This window comes from Gastrolobium bilobum, unplaced genomic scaffold (genome assembly GCF_033153095.1).
Source record: "Gastrolobium bilobum isolate Gb01-03AN ecotype WA unplaced genomic scaffold, APGP_CSIRO_Gbil_v1 utg10601, whole genome shotgun sequence".
Classification (NCBI taxonomy): Eukaryota; Viridiplantae; Streptophyta; class Magnoliopsida; order Fabales; family Fabaceae; genus Gastrolobium; species Gastrolobium bilobum.
This window is the reverse complement of record NW_026900130.1, coordinates 36313-49405: the sequence shown is the minus strand read 5'-3', so window position 1 is coordinate 49405 and position 13093 is coordinate 36313. Positions and strand designations below refer to the sequence as shown.

General features: G+C 35.3%; 1 protein-coding gene across 2 annotated transcripts; it reads left to right on the top strand.

Moving 5' to 3' along the window:
• The first annotated feature begins 3954 nt into the window (after positions 1-3954).
• LOC133295443 (probable receptor-like protein kinase At2g42960) lies at positions 3955-12443 on the top strand. 2 transcript variants are annotated; one of them, XM_061494280.1, is made up of 8 exons: positions 3955-4396; positions 4822-5556; positions 5692-5796; positions 5992-6114; positions 6787-6957; positions 7055-7184; positions 7285-7494; positions 11779-12443. In XM_061494280.1, exons 2-8 carry the CDS (start codon positions 4892-4894, stop codon positions 11908-11910), a joined length of 1536 nt encoding a protein of 511 aa, XP_061350264.1. In that variant the 5' UTR covers positions 3955-4396; positions 4822-4891; the 3' UTR covers positions 11911-12443. The 2 variants fall into 2 exon arrangements, with proteins under 2 accessions (XP_061350264.1, XP_061350263.1); XM_061494279.1 differs by having other exon boundaries at positions 4377-4396; positions 4731-5556.
• The last annotated feature ends 650 nt before the right edge of the window (positions 12444-13093 follow it).

Genomic DNA, 13093 nt, shown 5'->3' with positions numbered 1-13093 from the left:
TCAAATTTATTCCTCTCTCATCTCCTTAAGTGTTTCCTTTTTGTGATATTCTCCTTAGGGTTTTTGGAAAATAAAAAAAGGCCATTCTTTTCTACAATTTGTGTGACACTTTTTGTGAGTTTTATTGCTGAAAATTCTCTCATCTAAACATATTGAAACCGAGCCTCCTACCTCTTCACAAGGGACGCCTAGCTTGCTCCTTTGTGGTGTTCGAGTTGGTGGCTTTTCAAGAAGAGTTCTTGCGTCTTGACAAAGGGTGGTGTGGATCAACATTAGAGGGTTTGAACCTTCAAGCCTAACACTGATCACCTTCGAGTTTTGAGTTACAAACAAGGTATCTCTCTGTCCTAGAGTATGTATCTTGATTGATATGTGTGTTTCCGCTTTGAAAATTTTTGTTTTCATCCTCACATGCCTACGGCCTTCAAGGCCCTTTCTTTCAGCTGCCACTTTGTTACAGTGCCTCTCACCCTCTCTTTTTGCTTATGTGCCTCATTCTCTTATTCTCTCATTCAAAGCACTTAAACTCCTACCTTGTTCCATTGCCAAACAAGCACTCAAGGTTGTCGGAGTCAAGAAGAAAAAGATATTTTCGTTGTTGTTGCGAATATTGTGTAAGTCATAGTTAGAGGGGCTTAGAGAGATTTGACCCTACAAGTAAGAAGTTCTTCATCTCTGTTGCATAGATAATATAGATCACTGTTAGAGCAGCTTGAAAAAATTCAACCATACAAATTTTTTTTTCTTGGATTAAAGTGCCAATTGTATGAACTTTACACCTTATCATAAATTCTATTGAGTTTTTGAGAATGCATGATTGATGCAAATGTTGCATCTTTTTCCATTTTGGACATTAAAAGTTCATGTTTTGCTGTGCATTAACGATCTATATGTGATAAAGATCCCACCTTTATCCACTTTTAATATAGGAATGTCACAAATGTGGGCAAGAGACATTACGTTTGCAAATTTTTAGCCATAAACAAAGTTTAGATTCGTGTAACTATAAAGAATTAATTAATTAACCTATATAGTTTGTACTTATATTTAAGAAAGAGAAGGAAAGTTGCAAGGTTTTTGTCTAGACCATCCTTTAATCAAAAGTTATGCTTCAAATCAAAGTCTCTCTTTCTTCCTCCATTGGTGGCTTTTTCTGGCTCCCAAAGCCATGGTTATACTCAGAAAAGGTACAGTTGTTTAATCAAAACTTGCAATTATTTCTGAGGTCTGAAAAGATTAGGTTTGGTCAAACTATATTGACAAAATTACCCTTCTAAACCGTTGGGATTTGAATTTTGGGTGCGTAGTCAAAACATTCTGGCATCATATTATCTAATGAAAAAATGGTACCTAGTTAAGCTAAGAATATTCTCAATACTCTCGTATAGGGGTGTTCGCGGTCTGAATTGGATCGGTTTTGGTAGCAAAACTCATCCGATCCAATCACTTCGGTTTGATCATGTAATCATCCATTCGGTTTAGATTTTTTTTCAAATCCGATCCGATCCAATCCAATTTTTTTCGGTTTGGATTGGATCGGTTTTCAGTTTTTTGAATATCTTAAAATTAGTTTCATGATTATTGTGCAAATAACATCTTTTGTATATATTGGCTTTGTAAAAAAAAAAATTGAAATACAAAAATATCAGTAAACAATACTATAGTTGATGAGACGTGACTAAGTTTTTCTTTGGGTTTAGTTGATGAGTTAATGGGTCTTGAGTTTAGAAATTTTTGGGCTATGATTGGAGAAAGGACAAGTAGGTAGAGAATAATTAATATATTGGATCGGTTTGGATTGGATCGGTTTTCATCAACCCATCCGAAAACCGATCCAATCCAATTAAAATTTGCGGTTTTCTTTCGGTTTCCGATTTTTCGGTTATCGGTTTTTCGGCTCGGTTTTCGCGGTTTGAATCGGTTTGGATCGGTTTATGAACACCCCTACTCTCGTAGCACTAAAACTCATTATATTATTTATTAAAGTTATAATATATATGATTTTATTTGTTTTATTCTATGTGATGGTTAATGTTACTTAATTTTTTTATTTTTAGTAAAAAATACATATTGATTTTGTTTATAGTCTCTTTTCCAATTTCTTTCTTATTAAATTTTTAGCTATTAATCATATTCCTCTCAAAACAACGAGGGAGGTTGTATTTAAAATTCAATTTCACTTATAATTATTTTTATGGATATTGAATTAAACTAAATCAACGATTACAAAATAATATTAATTGAGAGTCGTTAATTTGATTTTGATCCAATAATCCAAAAAGTGATTATAAAAAAAAAAGTTGTAAATATAATTTGAAAATTGTATTATCCTCTTTAACATATTTTTTTTAATGCCGCTTCTATGGATAATAATTAGATACAGATATCCAAATGCTGGATAAAGCCTATGCATAATTTTAAACTTCATTTTAATTCGTGACTAAACTATAAATATAATATTTTATCACCTATTTAAGTGATGATAATCTTTTGATTGGTCACAAATTATGTTTCAATTAATAAATTAAATACTAAATTTCAAAGCTGGAGACTAAAAAAAACAAACATGTTCTGCAAATAAAAAATCTGCTGGCATAATCAAATCAGTAGGGACAAACTTAATATTACTCATCAATGATCTGAAGCCGCCTTGCGTTTTGTTTGAATTATTTATAATATATGTTCCCATTGATTTATCATTTCATTATTACAAGTACAAATATTCAATTTTGGTTTATACACAACCTTAATGAATACAAGAGGACTTGTTTGTTGTTTTTTTTATTTAATTTCCATGTGCAAATGAATCGCCCTTGGTAATATGCATAAGACTGCAAAGGTTGCAGTGCTGCTATCACATTCAGTATTAGTAAACAATCTAACAAAGTTTCCTACTAGAATTTCTGATTTGCAAGCAACTAGAACAAAAGACCAGAATAAATGTGTATGCCAGCTATAAATGAAAATTAAAAAAAAAAAAGTCAAAATTTTCTGCAACCCTTCAAGCCTTTGGGATATTCAAAACCCGAGAACATTTTTAGTGGAATTTCGGCTGCATTCAGTAACGAATAATATTACCTTTTAAAATGAGATACATGTATTATAAATAAATTATCGATGATGATTAATTCTTTTTCTCACCTCAGCACTTACATGAAAATATGTCAGTATTAATATTTTGTTTCTATTAAATAGGGGTGTGAATATAGGTTTTGACACGCGGGTCGACCCGCGACACGACATGAAAATTCGTGTTCGGATTGACTCGCAAAAAAATTCGTGTCGTGTTCGTGTTGATGTATTCGTGTTCGTGTCGACCCGTATTTTTTTTAAAATTATTTTATTTTTAATTTATTTTTATTATTTTTTTAATTTTTTTTAATATCGATTCATTTTTTTGTCAATTACCATTTTGACCCCTATTTTGCTTGTTATTCGTGTCGTGTCAACCCGCAAAAAATTCGTGTCGTGTCAGTGTTGAAGATTTTGACACTAATAAAAATTTGTGTCGTGTTAATGTTGATGTATTCGTGTCATGACAAATTCGTGTCGTGTCGACCCATTTTGACACCCGTACTGTTAAATGAATTGACGAGAGGAGTTAAAATATTTTCCCAAAACCCAAATTCCACTATCAACTGCAAAAACATTGTACACTAACAGAGGGTGATGCCATGTTTTAAGATTTGCAATTAAGCAATTTTTTTTTCTTCCTTTTCACACAAATAGGACAGGTTGGTAAGTATACCTTATAACAATCTAGATTTGGTTCGGAGTTCCCCTTCTTGGATTGAGGTTGACCCTCACCCTCTCTCTCTCTCTAATCCGCTTCTTGTTTCTCTCTCCTCTTTCTTCTCACTTCTTCACTTTACTTTTGTTAGCTTATTCATTACACTTTTTGTTAACAGCTATAAATGCCACACCTATTCATTTCATTTTTGCTTTACCTTTACTGTTTCTCTCTCCATCTGGTTTCCTCCATTACAAACCAAGCTTCCTTTCCAGCTTGTTTTGGTGGCCCTCATTCTCAAGCACAATACCCACCAACCATTTCCCCCACCTTTCCTTTTCTCTTCTCCAAAATCTAGCATTTTTACTCTCTCTTTATCTGCAGTTTTTTTTTTCTTCTTCTTAAAAATAAGATTTTTATGTGGCATTTCCTTCCATTTTTCTTTTCTTAATACTTACCTTGAGTTCTTTTTGACCCACTTGAGTTCACAATCCCCATTAGTGAACTATTCCTTAACTGCATCATTTTGCAGCATCTGGGGTTTTGTGGGGCTTGTGTTTTCGTTCTGGTATTCCTGCACCTATATATGCTTATTGATTCTCTGTGGTTGCTTCTGTGGGTGCTGGAGATAGAAGATCAAGGAGGGTAACTTAGATCAACTCAAAGGTAAATGCTTTGTCTTTCTGAACCACTTTTTGGACAATTCATATTTGGATTGCTTTATCTTTTATTTGCTTCGATCATACGTGATGCTTTACAAGTTTCCTTTTTCCTGTTAGATTTTTTCTTGTGATTACAAGTTAACGGGTCCTTACTTTCCCAATAATTTATCAATTTAGTGTACCCTTTCTGATTGGGGTGACATGAATGCAAATGGGTTTCTGATTTGTTAATTGCTTGAAATATTACATTACTTTACAATTTTCCTTAATGTTACGGTCAATTAGTGATTAGTTGACTTGCTAATTTTGGTTTTTTATTTATGGGAATTCACTACCAGAACTGAGAATGTTGGCTGTAAATTAGAATATTCAGATGTGTGTGTCAAAACCTTGTGTAAAGGAAGTACTTAACTAGATTCTTGCACTCAGGGGGTAATGTCTTAACTCTGCTATCAGAAGAATTTGGAGGACAAATTTGATTGACTTGTGGCATCCAATTATGTCAGCTAACAGTTCGTTGAATGTGGAATTGTCCAAGAAGACTTCGTTTTTGGGTTTGAGACTGTGGGTTTTGATTGGGATAGGTGTTGGTGGGTTTATAGTTCTAATTCTTTGTATATTATCTATATGGGTGATGTTTCGGAGAAAGTCTAGGAGATCTCTAGACAAGTACTCTTTATCACAAATACCACATGTCTCAAAAGATATCATAGTTGACAAGGTTGGGGTGCAAACTTCTCATGATCAAGCAGAAAGTGTATCTATTCCTGTTCATGACAAGGCAAGTGATAAGAATTCAGAAAAGTTGTTAGTTCATTTAGGCATGAGCAAATCCAGTGATCCTGATAATATCAGTCAGTGCAGCTCAATTTATCATCATGAGAGAGGATTTAGTTCAATGTCAGGGGAAGAAGGAAGCTCTGGGACTGTTAAGAAGCAGTCTACATTGTCACTTGGAGGGATGGTAACTGCCTCTCCTCTAATTGGCTTGCCAGAAATTTCTCATCTTGGGTGGGGCCACTGGTTCACGCTTAGAGATCTGGAACTTGCAACTAAGCGTTTCTCTGCAGAGAATGTGATTGGTGAGGGTGGATATGGAGTTGTTTATAGGGGCAGACTAATTAATGGATCTGAGGTGGCGGTGAAGAAACTTCTTAACAACTTGTAAGGACACTTTATGGTATCAATGGTACCATCTTTAATTTTCTCCTTTGGCGCTTATCTTATTGACATTATTTCATACTTAAACAATGATAATTTACTCTTGCTCCGAACTTGCATTATGTATTGAGTTTACAGGGGACAAGCAGAGAAAGAATTCAGGGTTGAAGTGGAGGCTATAGGCCATGTTAGACATAAAAATCTTGTGCGTTTACTTGGATATTGCATAGAAGGAGTTCACAGGTAAACTTGATGTTCTTTAATGTATCAAAATCTGACAAATGTACATTATCCCTTCTATAATCGATAAAATTTCAAGCTTTGTGTTTGTAGTGTGACTGTCTTATTGTTTTTGGTAAAAATTTGAACAGAAGCTCTTTTCTTTGTTATATGTATCTCTTTCTGTCCTAACGAATGGATTTGCCATCTGATTTGCAGGTTGCTGGTATATGAATATGTGAACAATGGTAACTTAGAACAATGGTTACATGGGGCTATGAGCCAACATGGGATACTCACTTGGGAAGCCCGGATGAAAGTTATACTTGGCACAGCCAAAGCGTAAGTTCAACTTGAAAAATTAAAAAGGTTGACCGTGTTAATCATTTATGCCGTCTTCTGCAAAATTGATCATGATTGTCTTAAATCCCTTACAAATGTGCACATGAAAGTATATTTGCATGCTCCTTAAAGTAATATTTATATGATCAATATTTTATGTGCATTGAGGGCGAGCCTCGGAGTAGAGGTAAGGTTGCTCCTTTTGACCAGAAGGTCATGGATTTGAGTCTAGGAAACAACTTCTTTGCAAAAATTTAAGGGTAAGAATGTGTATAATTGACCTTCACCCATACCCTCTCAAGTCGGGGAGTCTTGTCCACCGGGATTTACCCTATTCTTATTTAATTTTGTGCGCATCAAAATATATCATCAATGTCATTTGAGAGTTTATTTATGTTGATATTGTTATGTTACAGCCTTTATAAGTTCACAAATTTTTCAATATATCCAGGTCCATTAGGATTCTGGACTATAGCACTTTATGTTCTTTATTAATCCACTCCATTGCACCATAAACTTCCTAAACACAGTGAACATGAGACCTAATCCCAAGATTTAATATTTTCTATGGTTTTAAGTTTATACTTGCTTAATTGGTTAATGTTATGGCAATGTCAACATTGGACCTAATCCCACTGATAAAACTCCCTATTTTACTGTGACTGGTGGCAGGCTTGCTTACTTACATGAAGCAATAGAACCAAAAGTTGTTCACCGGGATATAAAGTCTAGCAACATATTGATTGATAATGATTTCAATGCAAAGGTTTCTGATTTTGGTTTGGCCAAACTTTTGGATTCAGGAGAAAGTCACATAACTACTAGAGTGATGGGAACATTTGGGTATGCACTATGCAGAATGTTTCATCATCTTTTTTATTTTTTTTAAATTTAATTTGAAGGATTGCATAAGTGAAATTAATTCTGTTCTCAATTTCAGTTATGTGGCACCAGAATATGCTAATACGGGTTTGTTAAATGAGAAGAGTGACATTTATAGCTTTGGTGTTCTCCTGCTGGAAGCTGTCACTGGAAGGGACCCTGTAGACTATACGCGTCCTGCTAATGAGGTTTCAAATATTTATGATGCTGCCAGTTTTCCACTTCTAACTTCAAAAGTGATCATTGCCTTTCATATAGCTGATGAGATTTTGATTATCCTCATGACAGGTGAATCTTGTTGAGTGGCTTAAGATGATGGTGGGGACAAGGAGGGCAGAGGAAGTTGTAGACTCGAGCCTTGAAGTGAAACCATCAATACGTGCTTTAAAGCGTGCCCTTCTGGTTGCACTTAGGTGTGTTGATCCTGATGCAGACAAGAGGCCCAAAATGAGTCAGGTTGTGAGGATGCTTGAAGCCGATGAATATCCATTCCGAGAGGTTACCATCATTATCTTATCCTCTCATATATGACTTCTATTGTAGGACACTAAAACTTTTATCACGTTTTGCAACTTTTGGATGTTTGTGCATTCTCATTGTCGGCTGACATATCATCAACTAGAATGAATGAAAGATTGACTGTCAACCACATGAAAAACTTTTTGTTTTTTTTCTTAGTTTTCTTCAGGCTATGAGCTTTAGCAATGGTAAGGTTGCTCCTTGTGACCGGAAGGTCAAGGGTTCGAGGTTGAGAAATAGCCTCTTTGTAAAAATACAAGGGTAGGGTTGCATACTGTAACGCCCGGCCGTTTCAAGAATCAATGACTATTTCTACACATTAACACGAGACTTTTTATCACTCACACACTTCTTGAGAAAACTTCTCCGGAGGTCACCCATCCCAGAATTGCTCCAAGTCAAACACACTTAACTATGAAGTTCTTCCGTTATGGGCTACCGAAAAGTAGATGCATCTTGTTAATATAGGTAGTACCAATTAATTCTTATAACCTATCCCCAACTGTGCAGTCTCATACCTGCACAGTCTTTGGAATTCCTCTCTTTCGGGTGTCGATCGATTTATTCATGTATCCCCGCTGGAAGCCTGCCAGGAGCCGCTCCTTGTCTGTACTCTTTCGCACCGGCGATCACTCCCTGCCCTCGTCAGCACCCGGGATGTTACACATACAATCAACCCTCACCCCTATCCTTATAAGTCGGGGAGCCTTGTACATTGGGATTTGCCTTTGAGTTTTCTTTGGCCTATGTAATGACCCTCTGCTCAAATTAGTCACTATACTTTTTGTGCAGATTTTAATGTGGCTGAAAGATGAGGAGATATTGATTTCTTGCCTTTGTTATATAGTACCATTGGGAATATGTACTTTGTACATAGCTTTTTGGTGCATAATATTCTAGTGGGTAATATGAAGAGCTATTAGTATCCGTCTTCACTCTTGAGTGTTGAGGATGACTCTGAATGTTTCCTTAATGTGTAGTTAGTCAGGCTCATGCATTAGGCTAATGATACTATCATAGTATCATGGAATAGCCATATTAGAACAATAATTCTAGTTTTTATGTCTGTTTTGTGTTGAGCTTATGTTTGTGTGAATTTATTGTTTGAACTTGAATGACTAATAATGGATAACCTGTTCCCTAATATCTTTGAATTTATCCTTTGAAGTAATGCCGAAATGCACAGAGAGCTAGGCTAAACAAACGAATAGGGATAGGTAAAAGAGAAACACTCGGTTCTCAATAAACAATATTCAATATTCATATTTCAACAACCTACAAGTAGAGTATTGAACATCCTTTTATAAGGTGTCAAATAACCCTAAAAAGTAATTAAAATATACTTCAAAAAAGGTAAGTTTAAATATAGCTTATTACAATTCAATCAGCATTAAACAAAACTAAAACAATGAAATAATTAAAATTAAATCAACCTAATAGTTAAAAGACCCAAATTGTAACGCCCCGTATATATCCGGTTTGTTATCATATCATCGTATTAAGCCCCGCTTAATTTAAAAATGCGAAATATCTTTTTCTGTTCAATTATGACGTCATTATCATTAGTTAAGTTGAATTACTTAATTCATTTCATAAAACATTGTCTGTATGTAAATTGCAAAAGACACTATCTGAAATACCTCATAACATAGATGTGAGTCTCTAAGTCACGGATCTACAACACGTAGTCCGGACAATATCCTGATACATTATTATTTACAACTAGAAACAAATAGCATAAAGTCAAGTCAAAGTGGCATGGACAATCTCCATGTTCACCCAAATAAGGCAACATAGCCAAACAAGATCTCAACAACAATAGCAATATAATCATAAAGCTAACAACAAGTAGCAACAAGCATAATCCAGCATCCAAGCATAATCATCATATATACAGCAATATCTGCTAAGCTCCGGTCTCCTGCCGCTAGAGGTCTCAACCCCCGCATTACCTGAACCTGAAATATGTGCCCCAAACGTGGGGTAAGATCTCTAAAAAGAAATCTCAGTAAGACAAGGGGTCCTCAAGGATCTTCCACCCCAAGCTCACTTACACGAGCAATATAAGTTCAAAAGCATTTAACAGTATAAGTTCCAAAATTATGCAGTGCAACAGATATTCATGCCATGTGTGTTATCACTATTCTACTGGTCAGATAAATGCAAGACGTACGTCTACAACTCCACAATAAGTACAAGGAACACCGCTTGCACCTCACCCACAACCTCACCCACAACCTCACCCTCTTGTATGTACCACATACTCAGACTTACCGTATAGGTGGAACACCACATGCATATTATAAAGGCACTCGCATATAATAGCTCAACAGCATTTCACAAATCAATATATCATGAAAACAACATCATGCATATAACCATACCCTCATGGGACATGGTGGAACCAACAATGGCTAAACCGAGGACACGAAAGCTTACCTTGCAAGCTAACAATCCAAGCCAAGAGTCCAACCAATCTCAAAGCCCAAACACAGTAGAATCACAATCTGTTTTGGACCAACAATCATATCAATAATCATACTCAACAAGTATAAGACACAAGGACAACGTCTTTCCTTCACGTTTCATGTCTTAAGGCTTCTCACAAAGCCACAAGACCTTAATCACTTGATTCTGACTTAGTTCAATTATTACAGAGGTTCAACTTAACCAATCTAGGGTCCACAAACCCCAAACATCATTCTGTATGAAGAGTGCAACTACTGTTCTTCGAAAACCCAGAATATACGGACATATGTCGGGGCCATATCCGGATATCAATATCCGGATATTCCTCATCCCATATCCGGATATCCATATCCGGATATCCAGAAACCCATATCCGGATATCAATATCCGGATATTTCCAGCCAAATATCCGGATATTTCGCGACAGAATGCAGTTTTGCATTTTCGCGAAGATATCCCTTTAAGGTTCCATTTTTAACACCTTAAAACGTTAAAACATACATCTTTAAGTTCATTTAGGTTCATATACCAGTTGGTTATTTAAACAACTCATTAAACATGCCAAGACTCCACTTTTAAACAATTAAAACTCAAGATCAAGGTAGGTAACATACCCAAAGCTTCAAAACAGAAGCAACAAAGGCTCTTTGAGCTCTCTATGAAGCCCTTCTGACTTCTCAAGGTGCACGAAAATGAGATCAAAGGTTGATCCTTTGCACTAAAGATGGCTTCTTAAAGCTCAAAGTGCCAACACAAAGGCTCCCACAACCCAAACAACCAAGTCAGCTCCAAGACTCACAAAAACAGAATTCCAAACTCAGAAACAAAGCCTCCCACTCAACCCCTATGATCCCTCTCACACACACAAGGCATTTAGGTGAAGAGAAATGGAAGAAAGGTGGTTCCTTGATGATTTCTCAAGGGGAAGGAAGGTGGTAGCAAAGGGAGTCCACACTCAGAATTTTCAAATGCAGGAGGCACAAGAATAGACCTAGGATCATGTGCCAAGGCTATTTATAGTCGGTTTAAACTTAATCGCACTGTATTAGCGCTAAATGCTACGCTTAGCATTTTAATCCCAAACTTAAGATTCTGAACCTACTCATTTTTATAAGATTTAACATATTTTTATTTTATTTTTCGCAGCACCTTTCTGGTACGCGCTTTTCTATAGCCAATATCAGTTCTGGCACCAGTTCTCATTATTTTTAACTTGAAACTCGTTTTACAAGTCCTATATATTATTCTAGTGTCATATACATATTTTTTATAATTTTCCGGAATACTTCATCGGTACGCATTTATACTGAGTAGCAGAACCGATATCTGCACTTTTCGTCCGAAAAACGACTTTTAGCATTATTACTCACTATAATTATCTAAGCCTCATAATAATTATTAGGGTCAATTATGGAATTATTTCCTAATTTCACACATTTAATTAATTATTTTCCTGAATTAACGGTGAAGGTTCTTACACAAATCACGTTTGAAATCTCAGCCTTCCCATTGAAATCAATTCTAATTGCATACTTCAGGGCATCATGAAGTATGCATCACCATTTTCATGATTAGTTATTAGATACTAAATATTATATCTGTTGCCACGGATCCTTGGTCCTCTCTAGCTTTTGTGTGTTTCTGTGTTTTTTTCTTGGGTTGTTTTGGGAAAGGGTCAAGCATACGAGATTTGAACTTATGACCTTTTGCATGTTTCCAACCCTTCACGAGCCCACTTCGAGTGGCTAAAGGTAATTTAATTTAAGCTAAATATCCAGTCAATATCACTTTCAGGATCGAAGGAATAGGAAGAGCCGCACTGCCAGCATGGAAATTGAATCTCTGAAGGATGCTTGTGGTCCATCTGATGCTGAAAAGGTGAAGGTTTCTGAAGGCTATGTACCTGAGACAACAACTCAAGGGTAGGAATTTATAACCAAATAACTTAACCTGCGTGTACAATTGGCTTTGCCTGATTTCAGTAGCCAATCAAATACCATATATATATCCAAGTTTGTCATGAGAAATATTTTTGCTGCATCTGAGAAGAGAATCAGATCAGAGATTAGCTCATTTGGATAAAAAAGCATTTGCTTATTCGATGTGGTCATGAAAGGATATATGATATACACCAAAATTGCAAGGAGGACGGGGTCAGTGCGGGTAAGTGAGTGCTAATGTTAATGTTGTACAGATGTTTGCTGAGCCAATGTCTTCATTGCATGATTGCTAACTTGCACCCGCTTTTGTCTTAGAAAGAGTGGAGATAATGAAAGAGTGATATTTGGCTTCATTGCCCTTACCATTTTGCTTTAAGTTAATCATTATGTATAAGTAGTTCTGAAATGATTGTCTTATTTCCTCCTCAACTTGATTCTATCTCTCCCATTTCAAACAGTTGAGAATATATATGTATGGGAAGTTATGTCCTTTAGCTCAGTTATTTATTTATTTATTTTGGTTGGTATTAGATGTTTCGTCTGTTCTAGTGGTAATAGAAAGACTTGCCAGAAAAGGAATTGTTTAAAAAGCATAATACTCTGAAATAAAGAATTTATATTTTACCAGCAAAATCACTCTTTTGTCGGATGAATTTCACTCTTTTTTTTTGGTTGAATTTCATTTTCGTCATTTATTTGTCGTAAATATTGTATGGGCAAATTTTTTTTCATTTGTTTTCCAAAATTCTGTAGTCAGTAGTTTATCATAAGAATTTCAATAAAGAAGTCTTTATTGAATTGGGTCTTCGTTCATTAGATGAGGAAGCTTTAATTAAGTATTTTTATTTTCGTTTCATTTTTACGTAGTATATTGTAAAGGAATCATATTATTCTACAAGAATGACATTTGTTAGCTTTAGTTTTAGGATAATATATACTTATTTTTTTTAATCTATTCTACTTATTTATTTTTAATACCGTCATATTAAATTTCAACTGTTTTTTATCCTTCTCTCCTTCTGAGATTCTAGTCTCAGTATATTGAAGAGGAGTAGGTAGACTACGTATTAGAATATCTTCCACGATTTTTTATTTTACTTTTTTAATATGCAAAAAAAAAAAAAAAGAAGTTTCCATTGGGAAAACACATATAACACATAATAATTCTA

Excerpts from the sequence above, each read along its gene's own strand:
- LOC133295443 (XM_061494280.1), top strand. The coding sequence starts at position 4,892 with ATGTCAGCTAACAGTTCGTTGAATGTGGAATTGTCCAAGAAGACTTCG. Across the intron at positions 5,797-5,991 it reads TGCATAGAAGGAGTTCACAG|GTTGCTGGTATATGAATATG; the intron begins GTAAACTTGATG and ends TCTGATTTGCAG. Across the intron at positions 6,115-6,786 it reads ATACTTGGCACAGCCAAAGC|GCTTGCTTACTTACATGAAG; the intron begins GTAAGTTCAACT and ends GACTGGTGGCAG.